The 27,289-nt window shown below is 39.1% G+C and overlaps 1 protein-coding gene across 7 annotated transcripts in view; it reads left to right on the plus strand.

Moving 5' to 3' along the window:
* THADA (THADA armadillo repeat containing) overlaps positions 1-27,289 on the plus strand; it is a 329,048-nt gene that overhangs the window by 61,568 nt on the left and 240,191 nt on the right. For all 7 annotated transcript variants that reach the window (XR_004287706.1, XM_032351902.1, XM_032351903.1 and 4 more), the window contains 2 exons: positions 14,822-14,954; positions 17,163-17,276. Coding sequence is in view for 6 of the 7 variants with exons in the window: in XM_032351902.1 (XP_032207793.1) it covers positions 14,822-14,954; positions 17,163-17,276 (247 nt within the window). In the remaining variant the exon portion in view is untranslated. The remainder of the gene's footprint in view (positions 1-14,821; positions 14,955-17,162; positions 17,277-27,289) is intronic.

A 27,289-nucleotide genomic window follows, 5' to 3' on the forward strand; every position in this document is an offset into this window, starting at 1 on the left:
CCTGGATGTCAACAGTGATGGTAGACAGAAGTAGTTTAAATATGTATTGAAAATTTCATCAGTTAATTACAGCCACTACAATCTAAATTCAATAAAAGACTTCTTATGAACAATTGAATTACAATAATGAAAAAATAATTTCCTCTGCTTTATTAGAGAATGAAAGACCAAGTCTCTAAAGAATGTGCGATTGAGCAAGAAATAAGTGTGGAATGTAATGTATGAGATTTGGGGAAAAAGTCATTCAACTCTTAATAATATAAAATACAATCTTGTCTAAACCTTTATTCCTGCCTGCTTTGCCAAATGTGTCTAATAAGACACTTTTATTTCTGAGTGTCCTGTGAATTTTATTTAAAACCTTAATAATTAAATAAAGAATAACTGATGATCCACTCCGGGAAGCCATAGAGGAAATCCTTTAAATTCCCCAGTTCTGGGGTGCCTGGGTGGCTCAGTGGGTTAAGCCGCTGCCTTCCGCTCGGGTCATGATCTCAGGGTCCTGGGATCGAGTCCCGCATTGGCCTCTCTGCTCAGCAGGGAGCCTGCTTCTCTCTCTCTCTCTCTCTACCTGCCTTTCCGTCTACTTGTGATCTCTGTCTGTCAAATAAATAAAATCTTAAAAAAAAAAAAATTCCCCATTTCTGTAGCAGATTGAAAGGATTTGTGGAAAACTAGAATGTTGTAATATTAAATTCTGAGTCTTGGTGTTGTTGGTTTCTGGCCCCTAAATTGTTATTTTTAAGCCCACTGCATAGTTGAGTCAGGTGTTACTTTTCTTTCCTGAACTTTGAATACTTACTTTTAAAGTTCTCATAGTAAGACTGAGTCATTTAGACAATACCAGAGGACTCTTGTTCTCCGTGATCAACCACTATGTCAGTTCTGCTAGCAAAGTCCCAAAGTTTTCAATATTAATTTTTCTCCTTGAGCACAGGGAATGGTTGTATTAAATACTGAGAGACCCAACCATCTAATCTGCCCTTTTAACCACTTTTAAAAATCCACTGTATTTTGCCCTTTCCCTATGGCCTTCTTTTGGCAATTCAGTTTAGATTTGGTCATTGTTGTTACTGCCTGTGCCTGCAGCTCAGGCTTCAGAATAGCCCCCTGATGTTTTAGCCTGCAGTAAACCTCCACAGTGTTTGATGGTGGAGAGGGAGTGAAGATGACTTCTGCGATATGCAGCTTTGTCACTGGCTCTCATTTGGGCAAATCATTTTTCAGGCTTAAAATTTCTCCATGCTTCAGGGTCATGTTACCTTTTTAAAATGTGCATGCGCATGCACCCAGTCTTCACGCACATCTGTCACTGTTTAGTTTAATTGAAATAATCAACATGAACCTTGAAAAAATAAACATAATACTTGACCAGAGAATGAATGGAGTGGAGACTGTAGTTTATGAAATAATTGGGAGATTGGGAAAATCTCTAAGTTAGGAAAAGTAACCATACTGAAAGAGTTGGAGGAAATGAAGATAACATTTCTCAATAAACAATAGTAATAAAACTAATCAGAACTCAACAAACAATAGCCCTGTGTGACCACACTTAGGAGGATGGACGAAGCCACTGGAAAGCCACTTTGTAGTCAGGGAACCTGATTTACTGGCACAAAATAGTCTAATGACCAATTAGTTGGGTATACAGCAGATGTAATTTGATTTCAGTCTGCGGGTTTTTCCGCTTATCTTAGAATACTTACCCACAATGAGGGAGATAGCTTTGTGGCTAGAAAGTGGACTAATCTGCTTATGAAACAGTAATTTGCTCCAGGGATTTGCTCAAGACAACACAAAGGCCTGAACAACAGCGATGGTCTGCAGTTAATTTCTGTTACTTTTAGCAGAGATTCAAGCTGTAGCACTTAACATGGAAAAACAAAAACCAAAAAACACCCCCACCTAAGTCAGCCTTTTTTTTTGACTGTTGAACAGGAGAGTCAGAATGGTCTGATTCCTCCCACTCCCCACCCTCACCCACCATCACCTCCCTCAGTGTTTAGAGGAAAGGATACTGAGGTATGAAGTAGAGCTGAGCTCGGTCTACCAGCCTTATTAACAAGAGGAAAGCCATTTAAGCTTCTGGGTGCTGCTGCCTCTCTGAGGAAGGGAGTGGGTTCAGATCCCCGGGCCTCTTTCAGCTCTGAGCCTTCTGCTCATCGTACATGGCTGCTTTCGCGTCTCTGGCTGAGAAAACCTGGGGATTGGGCGCATGAAAGATTGAGGGGAGCTGGATCATTTTTAGTAAACTTCCTTTAGAACTGATAAACCATCTCTTAGGAGTATTTTGTGGATTAATAACTTTTAGTGAGAGTTTCTTATGAAGAACCTTGAATCCCATGTAAGAAATTTATAATTTGTATGATGTCCTCGGAGACTAAAGACACGGTAGATTTTGTATTAGGTTGACATGGGAGTGAGGGAAAACAACCAGTCCTTCAGACAAGGAGGATGTCTGCTCGTTTAGTGGCGTGGCCCTCACTAGCACTGGCAGGGTTGGAATTCCCCATGGCCTAGGTTGGTGACCACACAGAATTGGCAGAGAGAACCAAGGACTGCTCCACTCAGGAACCTTTCCCTTTTCCTTGCTGACCTCTGGATGTGTGATGAGGAACCAAAACAACCAACCAGAGTGGCTGCATTGGTCTTGGGAGCCTTGCAGGGTTCCATTTTTACCTCTTAATTCCTTCATTATCATAAGGACCAGCAACTCAGAGGAGTTTTGAAATCACTTCCTTAAAAAGTAATCTTTCCTTGCTGGGGAGGAGACAGAAGGTTCACTGACTTGTCAGAACGCTAGATTAGGCTATTGTGTTTTTATAGGCACAGTGGCTTCACCGTTGAGAAGCCTTAAAGTTCCAGCCCTCTTTTAATACACCCGTTTGTTTTGTTTTGTTTTGTTTCCAATTATCTGCCTAACCAAAGGCACAGCTACTGTGCAGCCCCCATCACCCACACTAGCTGTTCTTATTTAATCATTCAATGCAAGATTTCTTGAACATCTCCTGTGTGCCAGATGCTATGTTAGAAATGCTCTGACTGACCATGGAGAGTATGAGGTGATAGGCCAGAGAGCTGCTGTGAACCTAGAGAAAATTACTAGGATCTGAATTTGAAACATTTAACTCTGTAGCACTAAGAGGGGCATGTGAGGACCTGAACAAAAGACTAAGGCCATGATGGGCTCATTGTTTTGTGGAGATGTTCTTATCAGGAGCTTTGGGTACTTATGTAATTTAAGGTCTCCGTGTTCTTTATTTAGAACAGTAACCCAGGTAATAATGTCTCATTGAATTTCAAAGCAGTTTTGTAATTATTTTATTTTCCTTCTTAGGCACTAAGAAATCAAGTGATTTTTCTGTAGCCGCACAACTAGTTAGTAACCAAGCTGGCACCAGAATCCAGTGTTTTTTGAAACTTCCTACTGCTTCAGAGATTAACAGTTCAACAAAAGCTTATTGATCACCTGTTATGTATAAGAAATTGTGATCAGTAGGCCTCATAGAAAAAATAGTGGTAAGAAATGGTTCTTGTTCTTAGAGGAACTTTGAGCCCAGCATTCTAATCTTTGGAATTAGGAAAGTAAACTAGGTAATTTACAAGGCGGAAATGACAGGACCAAGAAAACTTTACACTTCCTGGGCTTTCTGTCCCAGGTGATGGGAGGAATAATTAATGCCACCTGCTGGCTCTAATGGTGGCACCTGTTGTCATTAGAAAGCACTTTTGTTCATACTTTCTTTTCCAGTTATCATACCCCACTTTGTCAAGCTGGTTTTTTGTTTGTTTGTTTTTGTTTTTTAGAATGGCACTCTTAGCAGAGTTGCTAAGTTAGGGGATGCTCATTTATTCAACAGGTAGTTGTTGAGCTCCTGATTGTGTGGCAGGCTCTGTTACAAGGTGCTGGGAAGAGGGAAGTGGATAGGACATAACATGTCCCTGGATCATGGAGTTTATATAACTGCATGTTTCTACGGGACGTTTAGAAAATAATAAGAAATTATCATATAGTGATATGTAGTTTGATGTGATAAAGTTTGGTGGTAAGGAAAAAAAATCTCTCTTTCCTTTATGCTAAAGTAAGCCAAGGCTTGAAGGACAAGCAACAGCACCTTTTTCTGGGAAGCTTTCTAAGCAGTAAGGTGAAGCCAAATGAGATTCTCCAAATATGTAGGACTTGGAGAGTCCTGGGATAAGGATTCTGGATTTTCTACTCCCTGGATATTTTTTTCCTGAGAGTCTCCAACCAAATGAATGTAAAAACAAAAGGTATTTTCAGAACTCTATGAACATTAACAATGAATGGATCCCAGTAAATAGTTTTAAGATCATCAGCAAATAAGGTACATATATGTGTGTTATAGAGTTATATAGAAGAGGGGCAGAGGAGCTAGATAGGACATCTGAGAAACTATATGAATGTGTAAAATAAATGGAGGTAAAGTTTTGTTCCCAGAAAGTGTACTGTATCCCTCCACACTGTTTTTATTCTCCTCTTGACTCTTGGCCTTACCGGTACTTGGAATCTTTTGCTCACTATTGTCAGTGGATGATTTTTGGTTAGGGCGTGGAATATTTAAAGCATGTAGCTTGTGAAAGCTTGTTACATTGTGGGTAATTTTTCTCTTCTAAATTTTTCTCTTCAAAACGGTATGGTGCCCCACGGATAAGGGTATAGACCCCCCCCCCTCCCGTTCAAAGACAATAGTCTGGCTTGTTTTTTTTATGTTGTAGGCAGCTAAAGCTTTGCTTTATAAGACTTTGAGCTTGGATGACTGAGAGAACTGGAATTCCTCATAACAGCATTAATATGGTAGATGTTTAGAGATGATTCTTAAATTACTAGATTATCTTTCTTCTACTTTCTTGCACTTTGTTTATTTTACTGGGTAAAATGTTTTTCAGTTTCCTCTGTTTTTATCTGTATGGAAGAAGCAAAGTCTTATGTCTTTGCTTTGGATATCAGATCAGTACCAATTATCCCCTCTTGGTTGCTTGTGTGTCATTTACTCTGATGTGATACGCACTGTTTTAGGGTTCTAAGTGTGCTATCCTCAACAGCCAGGCCAAGAGTGTTATTTATTTATTTTTTAAATTACTGTTCATCGCTGTTTTCACCCAGGTGATGATGGTGATGACTGATGGTGTTGAGTTTGAGTAAACGTGTATCATTGGTTTTGCATCAGGATTGGGGAAAGATTCTGGTTCTGACCCTCAAAACAAATTTTTTTTTTTTTTTTTGCATTATTTAGACTTACGGAAATTACTAGCAAATGAAAAATAAGGTAAGTGATATAAGGAACATGGTAGGGTAAAAGTTTAACAGTCAATGAATAAATAGCTTTACTTTCATTGGTACTCGTTTTTCTCAACCCAGTAACTTATTTAATTGAATGAATTTTCATTTGGATTTGCTGTTACACCTGGCAAAATGAGTCTGTATTTATGGGAAAAGAAAACGATTTTCTTCCTTCTTGTACCCTCAGTGGTAACATCTTGGTAAATAAACTATTATTTGGGAAATGAAGATATTGTCAAAGGCTTAATATTTACTCAGTTGAGTTACACATAATTAGTTTCCTGGCAATTTAATTTTGATAATTTTCTGGGAATTGTGTTTTGTATATTGGATTTAAATGTACTTTGCATTTAAAATGTGAAATTAAGGCACCTGGATGACTCAGTGGTAAAGCGTCTGCCTTCAGCTTAGGTCACTATTCTGGGTCCTGGGATTGAGCCTCGTATCAGTCTCCCTGTTCAACTGGAAGCCTGCTTCTTCCTCTCCCTTTGCCTGCCCTCCCCCTGCTTGTGGTTTCTCTCTCTGTGTCAAGCAAATAGATAAATAAATAAATAAAGTAAAATAAAATAAAAAGTGAAATTAGTTGCTTTGTGTTTGGAGGCGAAATAATTTCTTTAGGCCAGTGGTGAGTCATTCAGTTAATACAGGAAAGTTTATTAACAGTCATAAATGTTCCCAGTTGGTCAAGGGAATTGGAATACTTCTAGAATGAATGAGACACAGTTCACATCAAGTCAGTTACAAGTAGACAGTTATCTGCTGAGTGGTTTTTTTTGTGGGATTTTTTTTTAATTAAATTTTTTATTTTTTATAAACATATATTTTTATCCCCCGGGGTACAGGTATGTGAATCACCAGGTTTACACACTTCACAGCACTCACCATAGCACATACCCTCCCCAATGTCCATACCCCCACCCCCCTTCCCCCAGCCCCCTTCTGCCCAGCAACCCTCAGTTTGTTTTGTGAGATTAAGAGTCACTTATGGTTTGTCTCCCTCCCAATCCAATCTTGTTTCATTTATTCTTCTCCTACCCCCTTAAGCCCCCCTGTAGCATCTCCACTTCCTCATATCAGGGAGATCATATGATAGTTGTCTTTCTCCGCTTGACTTATTTCGCTAAGCATGATACCCTCTAGTTCCATTTTTGTGGGATGTTTTAATTCTCCAACTAGCTTTCCATCCACATCACTCAATTTGTTTAAAAGCTACTCTAACTCCTACCCTGGTCAGGGATCGAAATCAATCTGAAGAATAACCTGAATAAAATGATTAGGAAGGTAAATTTCTTAAAACCAATATACTCTGGTAATACATTCCCAAGCCACAGTAACTTGCTTTCTGAATTATGTGTTATTTGGAATTTTTATTCTTTCTCCATTTCCTAGGGTGCCAAGCAAACTACTAGATAGTTAATAGATCTTTTTTTTTTTTTTTTTCCCAAATGAATGAATGAAATCCACTGAAGCAAAGAATAGAATTGATAGTATATCTATCATGAGCAGATCAGGCCAGATGTGGAACAGAAACTAGGACAAGCACCTTTAAATAATGACTTTTTCTTAAGCAAGGGCTATGGTGTTAGTCTACATTTTAATTCTCCCTCTGTCATTCACAAACTTTAAAATGTTGGGGAAATTACTCAATTTCTCTTTTTTTAAACTTGAGTTTAAAAAACTATCATTAAAGATTTGAACATATTGGTAAGTCTAGTGAACACTATAATCAACAGTTGTATTCCTGGAGTAAGACTGTTTCAGGTAGAGAGAAGCCCAGGTGCCAAGGTCTTGAAAGGCCTTGATGGGAACTCGATGAGGACTAGATACTATAAGATGCAATGAAGACTTTTGCTTTTATTCTGAGTAAAACAGGGAGCCATTGGAGGGTTTGTGAACAGAGGAGTGTTATGATCTAGCCTTTTAAAAGGATTACTTTAAGGGTGCCTGGGTGGTTCAGTCAGTTAAGGGGTTAAGGGTCTGCCTTTGGCTCAGGTCATTCTCCCTCTGTCCTGGGATCGAGTCCCACATCAGGCTCCCTGCTCAGTGAGGAGCCTGCTTCTCCCTCCCTCTGTGCTGCTCCCCCTGCTCTTGTGCTCTGTTAAATAAATGGATAAAATCTTTAATAAATAAATAAATAAATAGACTACCTTGACTGCTCTGTTGAGAATAGTCTATAATAGTAAAAGCAGAGAGACCGGTTAGGAGGTTACAATATTATTGCAATTCAGGAAAGAGATGATGGCTTGAAGAGTGGTGGAGATAGTAAACAGTGATCTGAAGCTGGAGGTAATTTGAAGGTAGAACAGACAGGTATGTTGACTGATTGTGGTATTTGAGAGAAAGGACAATTCCAAAATTTTTGGCCCAAGATGTATCTTTTGTATGCTACGATGGGGAAGACTGTGGGCAGAGGAGATTTTTAGAGGAAGGCCATCAGTTTAGTCTGGGGTATGTTGAGTTTGAGGTGTCTAAGAGATACCACACTGAGATTGCTCTGGGTCGACTTAACTTTGCAGAAGCATGTTCTTTAGAGTTTCTTTTCATGAGATCTTTGGGAGGCCAACTTACTGTTTGTCTCAAGTTGTTTTTATCTTACCTCCACTTTTGAATGTAGTTTAACTGGATATAGAATTCTGGTTAACAGTTATTTTCCCTCAGTGCTTTGAAGATCCTGTGTTTTTTATTATTGCAAGTGAGAAACTTGCCTTTGTTATAATTGGTTTCCTTTCTAAGGTAATCTGTTTTTTCTTTCATCTCCTGTGTCTATTAAGGTTTTCTCTTAATCACAATTTCACTGTGATATGCCTAGGTATGGGTTTATTTATTTGGAGTGGATACTTGGAATACACGTTGAATCTGAGGCCTTGTGACTTTCTTCAGTTCTGGAAATTGTCTAGATATGTCTTTGAGATTTTTCTCCTAGACATTTTATTCCTGCTTTATGTAACTCCTCTTAGATTATATTGGTTTCTCTCAATTTTTTGTACGTATGTATGTGCACACATACACACACAGATACATGTGTGCATGTATATACTTTGTGTTTTTGTGTTCTTTCTATGTATTGTTTTGGGTACGTTTCCCAGAAAACTGTTGTCTGAGACTCTAATGCTCTAGAATTCATCTCATCTGTTACTTTTTAAAAACTTTTGAAAGTACATTTTTATTTCTAGTGTTTCCATTATCTTTGTTTTCTTTTTTTTTAAAGACTTTAATTAATTAATTAATTAATTATTTTTAAGATTGTATTTATTTATTTGACAGACAGAGATCACAAGTAGGCAGAGAGGCAGGGAAGCAGGCTCCCCACTGAGCAGAGAGCCCGATTCGGGGCTCGATCCCAGGACCCTGGGATCATGACCTGAGCTGAAGGCAGAGGCTTAACCAACTGAGCCACCCAGGTGCCCCAAGATTTTATTTATTTAGAGAGAGATTTATATATTTATTTAGTGCACAGATGTGAGTTGGAGGAGGGGCAGAAGAGAGGAAGAGAGAATCTCAAGCAGTCTCTGCACTGAGTCTGACTCTGGGCTCCATCTCTCGACCCTGAGATCATTACTTGAACCGAAATCAAGAGTCAGATGCTTAACCAACTGAGCCACTCAGGCATCCCCCAATGCTGTTTTTCATAATTTCTTCCTCTTTTTAAATAGAAGTTATTCCTTATCTCTTGAGTATTCTAAACAGTTATTTTAAGGTCTTTGTCACACTGCTTCATAAAATTAAGTTTCATATAAATGACTTTATTGTCAAATGATTGCTTTTTAAGATAGCTTTTCTAAATAGAAAACATCTCTGTGTTTTGAGTTTTCATTTGCTGACTATATGATTAGGAGTCTTTTTTGTTTTTATTTATTCTTCTTTGGCTCATTCCTCTCTATCAGAGAAACTAGATTAGATAAGTGGCATTTTGGGTCTTCCACCCAAAATAATACTGGGGGTATTACAGATCTGATCACTAAGTTAGTAGTCAGCCTGATTTGGGGTTTCTCTGGGCCCATGACTTTTCCTACTGCTGCAGCTCTGGCAGTAGCCCCTTTCCAACTTCCTTTCATGGGAGAGGAAGCCCCTGAAATTTCCTGTTTCCTGGGAGTGAGGTGAGTTACTCATCAGGAACTGATTTCCTAGCCATCATTGCTGCTTCTGGAGCTATAACCCAGCAGATCTCTGGTCTCAGCACTCTTGCTACTTTGCGTTTCTATTCTGTTTTACCAGATAATTATCTTGTTTTTGAGCTCACTTGGTTTGTGGATTCTATTTGCATATTTTGGTTATTATTAATATGTGTTGGGGTATGGCTTGTCTGTAAACCACCTGTTCCATCTTTCTCAGTTCAATTGAAACTCTTTAAAGCTTGCTTTTCTCATAATAATAGATAATACTTTTATTTTTTTTTTTTATTTTTAAAGATTTTTTTTTTTTTTAATTTATCAGAGAGAGAGAGGGAAAGAGAGTGAGCACAGGCAGACAGAATGGCAGGCAGAGGCAGAGGAAGAAGCAGGCTCCCTGCTGAGCAGGGAGCCCGATGTGGGACTCGATCCCAGGACGCTGGGATCATGACCTGAGCCGAAGGCAGCTGCTTAACCAACTGAGCCACCCAGGCGTCCCCGATAATACTTTTATTTTTTAAAGATTTTACTTTTTTAAAGTAATCTTCACATCCCAAGTGGGACTCGAACTTACAACCCCAAGATCAAGAGTCACATGCTCTGCTGACTGAGCCAGCCAGGTGCCCCAATAGTAGATAATAATTTTAGAAAACAACCTGTTTAAGAACACATTAAACACTTAATCAGGACAAACTCATTTAATCCTCCCCAACACTTTGTTTTCGTAGAGGAGGAAAGGGACAAATGGGGAGGTTTCTTAACTTGTCCTAGATCACACCACTAATAGGTGACAGAGCAAGGATTCTAAACTAAATAACTCAGTTCTGTAGTCTTTCCTCCTAAGCACTATCATGTGCTCTCCCACCTTTCATAGACTTGTTTGTTGCAAAGTAAGATAAGATGTGAAAAGTCTAGTGTTGTTTCTGATGTATAATAGACATTCAATACATGTTTATTTTTCTTTCCTTCGTGGCAGGCAAATATATTTTGAGTGTGATAATTTAAACAACACTTCTAAGTTTATTTTGTTTAAAATATAGCATGTTTCATTTTATTAAGAAGGGTAGGAATTCTATTATTGGACTAATTTTCTTGTGTGCCTATGGGGGCAGGACTAGCCTGGGAGAGATACAGAGCTAGGAAGCTAGAGAATCAGAGAAATAAGGTCCAGTGCAAAGTCCATATTGAAAACCAGACAACTGAAGCGTTCTACAGAAAAGCCAGTGTGATCCTGGGGAATTCCAGAGCAGAGGACTGTGTGGACTAGATGGGAGGAGCTAGTGCCTTGAACATTTCCCAGAGCTCCTGAGGTTCCTGGATCCTTGGCAGTGGGCCAGAGAGGGCTCTGGGGAAGGCACTTTGCCAGCCTTTACCTCGTTGAATATTCTTTAAGCTTTATTTTCAAATTCCCCAAATTAACAAGGAGCATTTAGTCTTAGTATGTGCCACTCAAGGGAATCAATAGGCCTGGTTTACTGTTTATAATTATAATAGCCAAGAATCTAAATTAGGGAATTGCCCCTGGGGCCTTAAACTATTTCCTCAGTCATCTCATCTCTTGCTCCCTCAAGCCCACACGTATGGGCCTTTCACCATTCTGCCTGCACCTCCTCCAAGCCCAGCTAGAGTCCACCCTGTCCGTGGCACCGTTCTGACCTCCTGTACACTTTGTGCCTAGCAGTTCCTCGTACCGTAGAAACTTTGAGAAAGGAAAGGGTCTTGTGAGATGTAACATTTAGAGGACGTTTTACTAATTTGTATGACTAGGAAAAGTGTGGAAATCATAAACAAATGCTTAGTTGGGAATATGGAGAGAGTACGTATATGTGCATGTGTGTCTGTGTGTGTGGCATGTATGTTAGAATGGGAATCAGCAAAGTGCACAACCTCACTATAACAGAAAGTCTATAGACATGTGGAAAATTTTTTAAGGTTAGAATCAAGCTGGAATATTTGATTAAGATGGAAAAGGAATTAGATCAAGATTGTTAACAGTCTCGAGCCCTTCTAAATTCAGGCAAGGAGGGATGATGCATGGTGAGGTGGCCTGCTCTTGTCTCGGACCTGCCTGCCCTTTTCAAATTGGTTGGTTTTGCTAGAACCTCTGTATGCCAGGTCAGGGAGACTCAAGAGAGGTGCATGGACGGTGCTGAGGAACATTACAAGTTAATATTTATCATTCTTGTATTTCAGTGCACTTGAAAGAAAAATAAGGAAATAGGAAAATACCTCTTATCTCTTACAATTCCTTTTCCTCAATTATTTTATAGTGAGTCCCTACAGGAGACTTGACCTTAGACTGTAGCATTTTTTATGAGCAAGTCCTACATTGCCATTTTTAAGCAAGTCCTACATTGCACTGTGATGGGGAAGAGAACTAAATGAAATCTACATGTAATCTTAGGTCAAGTAGTTTTTACTCTATTTATTCACCTCTGTGACTCCAGTTTTTTTGGATGATTAGACCACAAAAGATGACTTTTGCTTCGATTTTTTTTTTCCTTTTCCCTGCTCACCCACTGTGGAGTAAATTAATCCAAACATACTTAAAAAACTGTGAAGAATGAGCAAAGGAAGACCATAATCTGTAACTGTATCATTAGCACTTAACATCTCTGGGAAGTTTGGATTTAAGTGTTTGATTGGGTAACTGTGGGAGGATTATACCAAGCTGGCATTGTTAATAATAAACTAGAAAATGATGCCATGAAATTAAAGGCATTTGTCTTAATTATTTTTAAAAGATTTTATTTATTTACTTGACAGACAGAGATCACAAGCAGGCAGAGAGGCAGGCAGAGAAAGAGGAGGAAGAAGGCTCCATGCTGAGCAGAGAGCCCAATGTGGGGCTCAATTCCAGGACCCTGGGATCATGACCTGAGCTGAAGGCAGAGGCTTTAACCCACTGAGCCACCCAGGCACCCCTTATCTTAATTTTTAAAAGATATAAATCCAGTGATGGGAAGTAACTTCAGTTCTTATAAAAGTGTGGGAGGGTTACTTTTATTATGAAAATTTCAAACATTACACGAATGGATTATTATTTTTTTTTTTTTAAAGATTTTATTTATTTGACAGACAGAGCTCACAAGTAGACAGAGAGGCAGGCAGAGAGAGAGGAGGAAGCAGGCTCCCTTCGAAGCAGAGAGCCCGATGTGGGGCTCGATCCCAGGACCCTGGGATCATGACCTGAGCCGAAGGCAGAGGCTTAACCCACTGAGCCACCCAGGTGCCCCATGAATGGATTATTTTTATTATGAGGAGTTTCAAATGTGAATTTTAAACATATAATATATAAACATATAAAGCATATAAAAATTTCAAGCATATGTTTATAAAACTGGGGAGCATAATGAAATGAACTGCCTTTACCCATCACCCATATTCAACATTTATCAGAGTTTTGCTACTCTTGCTTCATCTGTACCTTTCATTAGGGACTGCTGAAGTATTAAAAAGTACATTTCTGATTTGTTATTTTCACACCTGTGTACTTCAGTATGCGTCTCTAAACAATATGGACATTGCTTCCATGTTCATAATGCCCCTGACACATCCTATAAATACACATCCTTGGTATCCTATAATCTCTAGTACATTTTTAGCCCCATGTTAAACTTTTAAAAACCTTTTTAAAAAACTTCTGCTTTAGAGTAGTATTATTTACACATATTTTGTTTTATGCAAGACCTAAACAACTAAATTTGAGTTGCTGTTTGAAATAGTTAATTAGAAACTAAAGTTGTCGGGGCGCCTGGGTGGCTCAGTGGGTTAAAGCCTCTGCCTTCGGCTCGGGTCATGGTCCCGGGGTCCTGGGATCAAGCCCCGCATTGGGCTCTCTGCTCAGCAGGGAGCCTGCTTCCTCCTCTCTCTCTTTGCCTGCCTCTCTGCCTACTTGTGATCTCTGTCAAATAAATTAAAATCTTAAAAAAAAAAAAATAGAAACTAAAGTTGTCGATCTGATATCAGACTAAAGAAAAAACATCCCACATGTGATTCTAAGAGGTCAATTCTTACTGCAAATTAGAAATCAGTTATCTTGGAGCATTTGGGTGGCTCAGTCAGTTAAGCATCTGCCTTTGGTTCAGGTCATGATCCCAGGGTCCTGCTTCTTCCATTTCCTACCTGCCTCTTCCTACCTTTCTCTCTTGCTATTTCTCTCTCTCAAATAAATAAATAAAACCTTTGGGGGGAAAAAAAGAAGTAGGTTATCTTTCTACAGAATGTCTTCCTCAGTGTAAAAAATATTTTTTCTTTGGACTTCATCCCTTTATTTTCATGTGTTTTTAGTTAAATCCAGTTACAATCCTCCTAAAATAATTGTCTACCACTGAATGTACTATTTCTTAAGAAAATGTTATATAATCTGATAAAGTATAAGGTTAAAAAATTTAGGGGGCACCTGGGTGGCTCAAGTCAGTTAAGCATCTTACTTCTACTCAGGTCATGATCTCCGGGCCCTGGGATTGAGCCTTGTTGGGCTCCCTGCTTAGTGGGGAGTCTGCTTCTTCCTCTGCCCCTCCCCCTACTCATGTGCCCATTCTCTTTCTCTCACTCTCTCAAATAAATAAAATCTTAAAAATAAGCTTTTTAAATAAAAAAAATTTTTTTAAAGATTTTTATTTATTTATTTGATAGAGAGATCACAAGTAGGCAGAGAGGCAGGCAGAGAGAGAGGGGGAAGCAGGCTCCCCGCTGAGCAGAGAGCCCAATGTGGGGCTCGATCCCAGGACCCCGAGATCATGACCTGAGCCGAAGGCAGAGGCTTAAACCACTGAGCCACCCAGGTACCCTAAATAAAATTTTCTTAAGCACTCTAGAGTAACAGTGTAATAGAACAGAATCTCACTAACAGTAATGTCCAAATAACCTCAAAATCTTTATGCCAACTTGCTCCATTGGATTTGGTTGAAAATTTTGTGGTAGACCACATTTTGAAAGACACAAAAATGATTATTAAAATATACCTTAAAAATACACCTTAATATGTGTTTTCTTTGAATGTAAATAATCTTTATAAAGGTAGAACATAAATTATATTAAAGTTTATTTCCTTTGTTAGAAATCTTGAGTTTTGTAGATAGATATCTGTAGGAATTTCATTAATGTCAAAAGATCAGAACATTTTGACTGTGGGCGTAAGCCATGGTATTAAAACTTATTTTGCAGACAAGACACATGTTTCCTAGGCTTTTGTAAGAAGTGGACTCTTTAATAGTTTCAAACCTTAAGACCCATAATAAAGAGGAAAATAAGTGAAAAGTAGAAAGGGAGACAGTTTTTAGTTTCCCTCCTTCCAAATGTAAGAATATTTATTCTTTTCTAACAATGTTGATGTGTATCCATAGTTTGTACTATTACCTTTTGGTACTTGGTTATTCCAAATGTTTGCTTTATATATGCCTTTCAGGTGCCCCAATGTGAGTCTGCAAAAGCTACCAGAACAGTGGTTATGGAATGTTTTAGAAGAAATTAAATGCAGTGATCCTTCATCTAAACTCTGTGCTACAAGGCGCAGTGCCGGAATTCCTTTCTACATACAGGTACTTATCCACAGGACATAGCTGTTTGTCCTCTGATAATTTGTTTTATTTGTCTTTTGACAATTCCCTTGACATGTGAGTAAGCATATTGCATAAGGGACAATTCTGTCTCTTAAGTACTGTAGCACTCGTGGCTTTGTTGTATGTGTGGACGGTGTGTTCCCGTGACAGATCTGTTCTTGGAACAAACCCTCCACGAGGTCAGTCTTGTCATGTGAACAGAGGGTGGTATAGATTTCCGCCTGGGTATGAAGTAGGCAGTCCTCACTGCTCACTTCTAGGAAGTGTACGTGTTACCTTTTTCTTTTTGAATTAGAAAAAATAGTCTTCCTGTTATTTCAAGACCCTTAAGACTCTCTGTAAGTAATAAGCAGTAGCAATTTCTTCTGAATCCTTCCATAAAATATATGTCTTTGTTTGATATTCAATAAGTCAGTCCAGGAAGGGGGGTAGTATAATAAAAGCAATGAAAATCAGTAAAACAAAAAATTTTTTTAGTGTCCCTACCTGCATTTTTCCCTTCTCTTTCTTATTCCTTCCCCAAATTTCCAACGTCATCATTGTGTGATGACAGTGGATCCCACTTGCAGAGGCTGTTGATTTGATACAGAGATCTTCGAGGTTGTTCTGCTGGATGAATTTTGGTAATCTTCAAAAATGAACTCCTCTCTGATCTACCCATTCCACATCAGTTGGGTTCGTCTCCTGCCTGTAATTCATTCTGACCCAGTGTGTTTTTGCCTCACTTGTCTCTCTGAGGACAAATGTTAACACAACAGCAAGGTCTAGTTGCCTGTTTGTGCTGTGTGCTCAGTCCACCCATGGTTCCCCTCCAGTACTAAATAGTGGTCACAGTGACAGAGCAATCAGGACATGCGATTTCTTAGCCCATCCTTGGGGAGAGTGTTGTAATTATGCCTGTAGCTCTTGATGGAACAAAAACCATGGTTCCAAGGAGACATTTCAGTAATTGCATATAACTTTCTTATTTATGTTAGTTGAGGAAAATCTAAATTATTAGGAGAATCTGCTCAAAGATGTCCCATTCCTCATAGCATAATTTACTAATAAGTTATGTTCTCATGGAAAACTTTATTTAGTGTTGACTATGGAGAAAAACTGCCCTCCTTAGTTTATGAACTTAACTTTTGTGCAAACAGATACGAAATTTTTTTGAGTGGTCATTAGAAAAATAATATATATGTGTTTTCTGAGCATAGATACACTATAATAAATTTTTCTTTTAAACTTATCTATTTTGGCTCTTCCTCTTTTATGGATTTTAAGTATTTCTGAAGAAGCTGAGTAGCTTGAAACTTTTGCTCTTGAGAGCTAGTAGCTCGTACAAATGAAATAATCCCTGCCACTCCTAGTCCTACACAACCACTAATCTATTTTCTGTTTCTATAGATTTGCCTATTCTGGACATTTCATGTAAATGGAATCATATAATGTGTGGCCTTCCTGTCTGGCCTCTTTCACTTAGCATGTTTCAGAATCCATCCATGTCATAGCAAATATCAGTACCTCATTCCTTTTTATTGCCTCAGGTAGTTTGATATCCTATTTTTATGTTTATTGTGTATTAGCAAAATGTTAGACACAAAGTAAATGAACAGCTCTTGAAAATTCAAGCGTAGGACCCCTTTGGAGTTTATAGTATTTTCTTTTGCTGCATGGAGTTTCCAGTGCTATAATTTGATACTCCTCCAGCTAGAGACTCTTTAGTAAAGAATTAAATAACTGACTAGTCTCCAGGGAGTTTCCAAATCCTTGCTAGAAATTTAATCCACAGGCTTTTTTTGTCTTCTAAGTAAAGAGAATTTTCTTGTTGGTAAATTTGTTACAAAAACTGCTTGCTTATTGTATCTGAGACCAGCTACCTAGTTATGGTCCTTTTTTTTTTTTTTTAAAGATTTTATTTATTTATTTGACAGAGAGAGATCACAAGTAGGCAGAGAGGCAGGCAGAGACCGAAGGGGAAGCAGGCTCCCCGCAGAGCAGAGAGCCTGATGTGGGGCTTGATCCCAGGACCCTGAGATCATGACCTGAGCTGAAGGCAGAGGCTTAACCCACTGAGCCACCCAGGCGCCCTGACACCACGAATTTTTATAGGGGGATTTTGCATTTTGGGATTGATTCTGGGAAGTAGCAAATAGGTAAATGTAAAATCAGAGCCCCATTAATTTTTGCCTTGTTTTTCCATAGGCACTATTGGCATGTGAACCTAAGAAAGGCAAAATGGATTTGTTGAAAATAACAATGAAAGAGTTAATCACATTGGCTCGGCCTGCGGATGACTCACGGAGCACTGTCCCCCAGGTAATAATGAAATATACAAAGGCTGCTAAGAAGGCAGTGATTTTAAATCTTTAATGTACCCAAAAAAAAAAAAAAAAAAAAAAAAAGGGTATCTGCTGAAGATACAGAATTCTTGAAAATGGCGCAGGCATTTGATGCTTGATCTGAATTTGTTTTGTTTTGTTGGCCTTTCCTATCTATAAAATAAATCATTGCTCTAGTTGATATGTATTAACCAAAATGAAATCTTTTTAAACTCTAGTGAAAACATCCAGTTTAGATAAAATATTTTACAATACTGTCCTTGCATCTAAAATTTTTTAAATGAATATACTATCACTTTAAAATTTCTTTGTGTGTTCTTTGAGTTGACAACACATTTTGTAATTCAGTAGCTGATCTTTCCCTAAAAGGACATGTCTATCCTTTGGTATATTCATATTTTAATTTTAGCTAATATTTAGTCTCTTTTAATCACCGCTGCGGCTAGGTTTAGTGTGTATGAGTGTGTCTGTGTGTGTGTGTATGAGTGAGAAGTTGGGGGATGTAATCCTTGCAGCTCCACTCTACTCCATAATAGTAAATACCTTCAAGTCCATCTTGTGTAGGCTTTTTCAGTAAATGCTTTATAGTAAGACTTTATTCTCCAATGGTAGGAGGCCCGGGCTAGGTCAGGGAACAGAAGACCTGACACGTCAATCAAGTACAATATGTTCGTACATGTGGTTTTATTTCAGAACCTGTGGGAGGTATCAAAGGGAGTCCATGGGCCAGAGTGTGACTAGTGGAAAAGGATGGTATTTATTTGCATATGGCACTTTCTGTCCTGTGACTATTAAATGTGAAATATCCTTATTTCTTGCAAACTTTTAAAGTGTTACTGATCACCTTTCAGAAGTTATCAGTCTTAGATTTTTTTCCAGCAAAATGTGAAAAATACAATTTGGTTCCATTTTCCTAGACTTCTACTTAAAGAAAGTACTATTTTTTATGAGAAAATCTGAAGATAATGGAGATTGATTTTAAATAGTGTTGGATAATTATTGTCCTACTCTGCTTCAAGATCATTCATGGCATTTTAGTGGTCATTTTTATTAACTTGATAAAATGTAAAAACTTTGTCTCTGACTAGTCTTCTAGGCATTCGTTGATAATTTGCTTTCCTTCTCCCCTTCTGTGGTATATTTCTTATTCTTTTTATTAGGCATCTATGAAACATTTCAGCATATAAAAATGTGCAGTGAACAATGAACATCCATGAAACCAAGTCAACCTGAAAAAGTAAAACTTGCTGATAGAATTGTATATGTTGTGGGCCTCTCTGCATCCTGTACTCCTTTCTCCCTTCCTCAGCTATAATCACTAATCCAAGTTCCTCTGTGCACATTTTTCATTATTTTATGACCTTTTTTTAAAAAAAAAACATAAATGGTATTATCCATACATCTTTTTAAAGTTTGGGTTTTTCCAATAGACATTATTTTTCAAGGTGAGTGAGCTGTAAGTTCGTTCGTTGTAATTTCTTTCTTTCTCGCTCTCTTTTTTTTTTTTTAATTGATTGGTTTTAGAGAGAGTGTGAGTAGGGTGGCATGGGAGAGGGAAAGGGGAAGGGGGAAAGAATCTGAAGTAGATTCAGGGCCAGGCTGGGGCTTGATTCCACAACGGCAGATCATGGCCTGAGCTGAAACCAGAAGTTCGACAATTGACTGAACCACATAAGCGCCCCAACTTCATTGTAATTTCAGAATGGCATTTCATTATACTTAGTTTCTGCCTTTCTGCTTCATGTGAAATGGCTCTTTCCAGTTTTATTTCAGATTTATCTAATACCTGGCTAGCTTTAACATATTTTCATGTTTCATTTTTAGTCTTCTGGATTACTTCTGTGAATTGCCCATTCAGACACTTTCTGGGGAAGCCTGGGTGGCTCAGTTGGTTAAGCCGCTGCCTTTGACTCAGGTCATGATCCCAGGGTCGTCGAACTGAGTCCCGCATCGGGCTCCTTGCTCAGCAGGGAGCCTGCTTCTCTCTCTGCCTCTGCCTGCCTCTCTGCCTGCTTGTGTGCTCGCTCTCTCTCTCTTCTCTTTGACAAATAAATACATAAATAAATTTAAAAATCTTAAAAAAAAAAAACACCACTTTCTGGCTGCCTTCAACTTGGTTATTTGCCTTTGTCTTGTAGGAATTGGGGTTTGGCTGTTTTCAAATGATTTTCCTGGGGCATCTGGGTGGTTGAGTTGGTTAAGCATCTGCCTTTGGCTCAGGTCATGATTTCAGGGTCCTAGGATCAAGCTCTGCATTGGGCTCCCTGCTCAGGGGGGTGCCTGCTTCTCCACCTCCCTCTGCACACCAACTCCCCCTCTTCTGCTCTGTCTCTCAAATAAATAAATGAAAAATATTTTAAAAAAAGATCTTCCTAATAACAATATTCCTTTTTGGTTATTTGAGTTACACATACCTTCTCCCAACCTGTGGCTTCTCCTTTCACTTTGCTTATGCTGTTATTGCTGGAAGTTTTAAATTCAAATCAAGTGGAGTGTGTCAGCTTTTTCTTTTATGGTTTGTGCATTTGGATCTTGTTTAGAATACTCCAAGGTCAGAATGATATTTTACATTTTCTTTTTAAAGTTTTAGAGTTTTACTTCTCACATTTCGTCTTTACACCACCTATAATTTGTTTTTGATTGTGTGTAAAATAAGAAAAGAAATTATTACTTTCCATTTGGATAATTAATATGCAAGCATTTTTGGGGGAGGAGTCAAGATGGCGGAGAAGTAGCAGGCTGAGACTGCTTCAGCTAGCCGGAGATCAGCTAGATAGCTTATCTAAAGATTGCAAACACCTGAAAATCCATCGGCAGATCGAAGAGAAGAAGAACAGCAATTCTGGAAACAGAAAAACAACCACTTTCTGAAAGGTAGGACCGGCGGAGAAGTGAATCCAAAGCGACGGGAAGATAGACCCCGGGGGGAGGGGCCGGCTCCCGGCAAGCGGCGGAGCAACGGTGCACAAAATCAGGACTTTTAAAAGTCTGTTCCGCTGAGGGACATCGCTCCAGAGGCTAAACCGGGGCGAAGCCCACGCGGGTTCAGCGTGGCCTCAGGTCCCGCAGGGTCACAGAAGGATCAGGGGTGTCTGAGTGTCGCAGACCTTGCGGGTATTGGAACGGGAAAGCCGGCTACAGAGACAGAGCCTACAGTAAGCTCACAGCTCGGTGTTACCTTGAACTGGTCGCAGGCTCGGAGAGCTCGGAGCGCGGCCGGAGGTCAGGCAGACGGGAGTAACTGGGCGCTGTTCTCTGAGGGTGCACTGAGGAGTGCGGCCCTGGGCTCTCGGCTCCTCCAGGCCGGAGACCAGGAGGCCGCCATTTGTATTCCCGTCCTCCGGAACTCTACGGAAAGCGCTCAGGGAACAAAAGCTCCTGAAAGCAAACCCGAGCGGATGACTCACCCCGGCCCGGGTAAGGGCGGTGTTAATTCCGCCTGGGGCAAAGACACTTGAGAATCACTACAACAGGCCCCTCCCCCAGAAGATCAACAAGAAATCCAGCCGAGACCAAGTTGACCTACCAAGGAGTGCGGTTTCAATACCAAGGAGAGCAGCAGAATTCCAGAGGAGGAGAAAGCCAAGCACGGAACTCATGGCTTTTTCCCTGTGATTTCTTTTTAGTCTTGCAGTTAATTTAATTTTTTTCTTTTTCATTTTTTGTTTTTTTTTTTTTTTTTTCTCGGCTTCGGGTAAAATTTTTTTTTTTTTAACTGTTACCTTTTTCTTTTTTAACGATTTTTTACTAGTTTATCTAATATATATATTTTTTCTTTTTTACATTTTTCTTAGGTGTTTTCCTTTTTTTTTTTTAATTCTTTTCTTTTCTTTTTTCTTTTTTTTTTTCTTTTTTCTTTTTATTTCTTTCTTCCTTTTTGAACCTCTTTTTATCCCCTTTCTCCCCCCTCACGATTTTGGATCTCTTCTAATTTGGTTAAAGCATTTTTTCCTGGGGTTGTTGCCACCCTTTTAGTATTTTACTTGCCCCTTCATATACTCTTATCTGGACAAAATGACAAGACGGAAAAATTCAACACAAAAAAAAAGAACAAGAGGCAGTACCGAAGGCTAGGGACCTAATCAATACAGACATTGGTAATATGTCAGATCTAGAGTTCAGAATGACAATTCTCAAGGTTCTAGCCGGGCTCGAAAAAGGCATGGAAGATATTAGAGAAACCCTCTCGAGAGATATAAAAGCCCTTTCTGGAGAAATAAAAGAACTAAAATCTAACCAAGTTGAAATAAAAAAAACTATTAATGAAGTGCAATCAAAAATGGAGGCTCTCACTGCTAGGATAAATGAGGCAGAAGAAAGAATTAGTGATATAGAAGACCAAATGACAGAGAATAAAGAAGCTGAGCAAAAGAGGGACAAACAGCTACTGGACCACGAGGGGAGAATTCGAGAGATAAGTGACACCATAAGACGAAACAACATTAGAATAATTGGGATTCCAGAAGAAGAAGAAAGAGAGAGGGGAGCAGAAGGTATACTGGAGAGAATTATTGGGGAGAATTTCCCCAATATGGCAAAGGGAACGAGCATCAAAATTCAGGAGGTTCAGAGAACGCCCCTCAAAATCAATAGGAATAGGCCCACACCCCGTCACCTAATAGTAAAATTTACAAGTCTCAGTGACAAAGAGAAAATCCTGAAAGCAGCCCGGGAAAAGAAGTCTGTAACATACAATGGTAAAAATATTAGATTGGCAGCTGACTTATCCACAGAGACCTGGCAGGCCAGAAAGAGCTGGCATGATATTTTCAGAGCACTAAACGAGAAAAACATGCAGCCAAGAATACTATATCCAGCTAGGCTATCATTGAAAATAGAAGGAGAGATTAAAAGCTTCCAGGACAAACAAAAACTGAAAGAATTTGCAAATACCAAACCAGCTCTACAGGAAATCTTGAAAGGGGTCCTCTAAGCAAAGAGAGAGCCTACAAGTGGTAGATCAGAAAGGAACAGAGCCCATATACAGTAACAGTCACCTTACAGGCAATACAATGGCACTAAATTCATATCTCTCAATAGTTACCCTGAATGTTAATGGGCTAAATGCCCCTGTCAAAAGACACAGGGTATCAGAATGGATAAAAAAACAAAACCCATCTATATGTTGCCTCCAAGAAACTCATTTTAAGCCCGAAGACACCTCCAGATTTAAAGTGAGGGGGTGGAAAAGAATTTACCATGCTAATGGACATCAGAAGAAAGCAGGAGTGGCAATCCTTATATCAGATCAATTAGATTTTAAGCCAAAGACTATAATAAGAGATGAGGAAGGACACTATATCATACTCAAAGGGTCTGTCCAACAAGAAGATTTAACAATTTTAAATATCTATGCCCCCAACGTGGGAGCAGCCAACTATATAAACCAATTAATAACAAAATCAAAGAAACACATCAAGAATAATACAATAATAGTAGGGGACTTTAACACTCCCCTCACTGAAATGGACAGATCATCCAAGCAAAAGATCAGCAAGGAAATAAAGGCCTTAAACGACACACTGGACCAGATGGACATCACAGATATATTCAGAATATTTCATCCCAAAGCAACAGAATACACATTCTTCTCTAGTGCACATGGAACATTCTCCAGAATAGATCACATCCTCGGTCCTAAATCAGGACTCAACCGGTATCAAAAGATTGGGATCATTCCCTGCATATTTTCAGACCACAATGCTCTAAAGCTAGAACTCAACCACAAAAGGAAGTTTGGAAAGAACCCAAATACATGGAGACTAAACAGCATCCTTCTAAAGAATGAATGGGTCAACCGGGAAATTAAAGAAGAATTGAAAAAAATCATGGAAACAAATGATAATGAAAATACAACGGTTCAAAATCTGTGGGACACAACAAAGGCAGTCCTGAGAGGAAAATATATAGCGGTACAAGCCTTTCTCAAGAAACAAGAAAGGTCTCAGGTACACAACCTAACCCTACACCTAAAGGAGCTGGAGACAGAACAAGAAAGAAATCCTAAGCCCAGCAGGAGAAGAGAAATCATAAAGATCAGAGCAGAAATCAATGAAATAGAAACCAAAAAAACAATAGAACAAATCAACGAAACTAGGAGCTGGTTCTTTGAAAGAATTAATAAAATTGATAAACCCCTGGCCCGACTTATCAAAAAGAAAAGAGAAAGGACCCAAATAAATAAAATCATGAATGAAAGAGGAGAGATCACAACTAACACCAAAGAAATACAAACAATTATAAGAACATACTATGAGCAACTCTACGCCAATAAATTTGACAATCTGGAAGAAATGGATGCATTCCTAGAAACATATAAACTACCACAACTGAACCAGGAAGAAATAGAAAGCCTGAACAGACCCATAACCAGTAAGGAGATTGAAACAGTCATTAAAAATCTCCAAATAAACAAAAGCCCAGGGCCAGACGGCTTCCCGGGGGAATTCTACCAAACATTTAAAGAAGAACTAATTCCTATTCTCCTGAAACTGTTCCAAAAAATAGAAATGGAAGGAAAACTTCCAAACTCATTTTATGAGGCCAGCATCACCTTGATCCTAAAACCAGACAAGGATCCCACCAAAAAAGAGAGCTATAGACCGATATCCTTGATGAACACAGATGCGAAAATACTCAACAAAATACTAGCCAATAGGATTCAACAGTACATTAAAAAGATTATTCACCACGACCAAGTGGGATTTATTCCAGGGCTGCAAGGTTGGTTCAACATCCGCAAATCAGTCAATGTGATACAACACATCAATAAAAGAAAGAACAAGAACCATATGATACTCTCAATAGATGCTGAAAAAGCATTTGACAAAGTACAGCATCCCTTCCTGATCAAAACTCTTCAAAGTGTAGGGATAGAGGGCACATACCTCAATATCATCAAAGCCATCTATGAAAAACCCACCGCAAATATCATTCTCAATGGAGAAAAACTGAAAGCTTTTCCGCTAAGGTCAGGAACACGGCAGGGATGTCCATTATCACCACTGCTATTCAACATAGTACTAGAGGTCCTAGCCTCAGCAATCAGACAACAAAAGGAAATTAAAGGCATCCAAATCGGCAAAGAAGAAGTCAAATTATCACTCTTCGCAGATGATATGATACTATATGTGGAAAACCCAAAAGACTCCACTCCAAAACTGCTAGAACTTATACAGGAATTCAGTAAAGTGTCAGGATATAAAATCAATGCACAGAAATCAGTTGCATTTCTCTACACCAACAGCAAGACAGAAGAAAGAGAAATTAAGGAGTCAATCCCATTTACAATTGCACCCAAAACCATAAGATACCTAGGAATAAACCTAACCAAAGAGACACAGAATCTATACTCAGAAAACTGTAAAGTACTCATGAAAGAAATTGAGGAAGACACAAAGAAATGGAAAAATGTTCCATGCTCCTGGATTGGAAGAATAAATATTGTGAAAATGTCTATGCTACCTAAAGCAATCTACACATTTAATGCAATTCCTATCAAAGTACCATCCATCTTTTTCAAAGAAATGGAACAAATAATGCTAAAATTTATATGGAACCAGAAAAGACCTCGAATAGCCAAAGGGATATTGAAAAAGAAAGCCAATGTTGGTGGCATCACAATTCCGGACTTCAAGCTCTATTACAAAGCTGTCGTCATCAAGACAGCATGGTACTGGCACAAAAACAGACACATAGATCAATGGAACAGAATAGAGAGCCCAGAAATAGACCCTCAACTCTATGGTCAACTAATCTTCGACAAAGCAGGAAAGAATGTCCAATGGCAAAAAGACAGCCTCTTCAATAAATGGTGCTGGGAAAATTGGACAGCCACATGCAGAAAAATGAAATTGGACCATTTCCTTACACCACACACAAAAATAGACTCAAAATGGATGAAGGACCTCAATGTGCGAAAGGAATCCATCAAAATCCTTGAGGAGAACACAGGCAGCAACCTCTTTGACCTCAACCGCAGCAACATCTTCCTAGGAACAATGCCAAAGGCAAGGGAAGCAAGGGCAAAAATGAACTATTGGGATTTCATCAAGATCAAAAGCTTTTGCACAGCAAAGGAAACAGTTAACAAAATCAAAAGACAACTGACAGAATGGGAGAAGATATTTGCAAATGACATATCAGATAAAGGACTAGTGTCCAGAATCTATAAAGAACTTAGCAAACTCAACACCCAAAGAACAAATAATCCAATCAAGAAATGGGCAGAGGACATGAACAGACATTTCTGCAAAGAAGACATCCAGATGGCCAACAGACACATGAAAAAGTGCTCCATATCACTCGGCATCAGGGAAATACAAATCAAAACCACAATGAGATATCACCTCACACCAGTCAGAATGGCTAAAATCAACAAGTCAGGAAATGACAGATGCTGGCGAGGATGCGGAGAAAGGGGAACCCTCCTACACTGTTGGTGGGAATGCAAGCTGGTGCAGCCACTCTGGAAAACAGCATGGAGGTTCCTCAAAATGTTGAAAATAGAACTGCCCTATGACCCAGCAATTGCACTATTGGGTATTTACCCTAAGGATACAAACGTAGTGATCCAAAGGGGCACATGCACCCGAATGTTTATAGCAGCAATGTCCACAATAGCCAAACTATGGAAAGAACCTAGATGTCCATCAACAGATGAATGGATCAAGAAGATGTGGTATATATACACAATGGAATACTATGCAGCCATCAAAAGAAATGAAATCTTGCCATTTGCGACAACATGGATGGAACTAGAGCGTATCATGCTTAGCGAAATAAGTCAAGCAGAGAAAGACAACTATCATATGATCTCCCTGATATGAGGAAGTGGTGATGCAACATGGGGGCTTAAGTGGGTAGGAGAAGAATAAATGAAACAAGATGGGATTGGGAGGGAGACAAACCATAAGTGACTTTTAATCTCACAAAACAAACTGAGGGTTGCTGGGGGGAGGGGGTTTGGGAGAAGGGGGTGGGATTATGGACATTGGGGAGGGTATGTGCTTTGGTGAGTGCTGTGAAGTGTGTAAACCTGGTGATTCACAGACCTGTACCCCTGGGGATAGAGTATTATGCCTCCATCAGAAAGGATGAATACCCAACTTTTGTAGCAACATGGACGGGACTGGAAGAGATTATGCTGAGTGAAATAAGTCAAGCAGAGAGAGTCAATCATCATATGGTTTCACTTATTTGTGGAGCATAACAAATAGCATGGAGGACATAGGGACTTAGAGTGGAGAAGGGAGTTGGGGGAAATTGGAAGGGGAGGTGAACCATGAGAGACTATGGACTCTGAAAAACAATCTGAGGGTTTTGAAGGGACGGGGGGTGGGAGGTTGGGGTACCAGGTGGTGGGTATTATAGAGGGCACGGATTGCATGGAGCACGGGGTGTGGTGCAAAAATAATGAATACTGTTATGCTGGAAATAAAAAAAAAAAAAGATAAAATCATAAAAAAAAATATGCAAGCATTTTTGATACAGGATATCTTTTCCCCATGATTTGTAACATCCTTTTATCTTTCACGTACTATTTTAATTGATATGCATATCTGTTCGTGTGCTCTGTTTTATTGGTCTCCTAGTCTATCCCTGAGCCCAAATCGCTATTTAAGTTACTATCTTTTTAATAATTTTGGTATCTGGTAGGGTGAATCTCCCTTTTTCCCCTTTGGAATTATCTCAGCTATATTTGTTCCATTGCATTTTCAAAGTTACAGAGTTGGCTTATTAAGTTCAACAAAACCCCTTTATTTATTTATTTTTTTTTAAAGATTTTATTTATTTATTTGATAGATAGATCACAAGCAGGCAAAGAGGCAGGCGGGGGTTGGGGGGAGCAGGCTCCCTGCTGAGCAGAGAGCCCGATGCGGGGCTCGATCCCAGGACCCTGAGATCATGACCTGAGTCAAAGGCAGAGGCTTAACCCACTGAGCCACCCAGGCAACCCAACAAAACCCCTTTTAGAATTTTGGTTGGAAT

Source organism: Mustela erminea, chromosome 7, assembly GCF_009829155.1.
Source record: "Mustela erminea isolate mMusErm1 chromosome 7, mMusErm1.Pri, whole genome shotgun sequence".
In the NCBI taxonomy this organism is placed as follows: domain Eukaryota; kingdom Metazoa; phylum Chordata; class Mammalia; order Carnivora; family Mustelidae; genus Mustela; species Mustela erminea.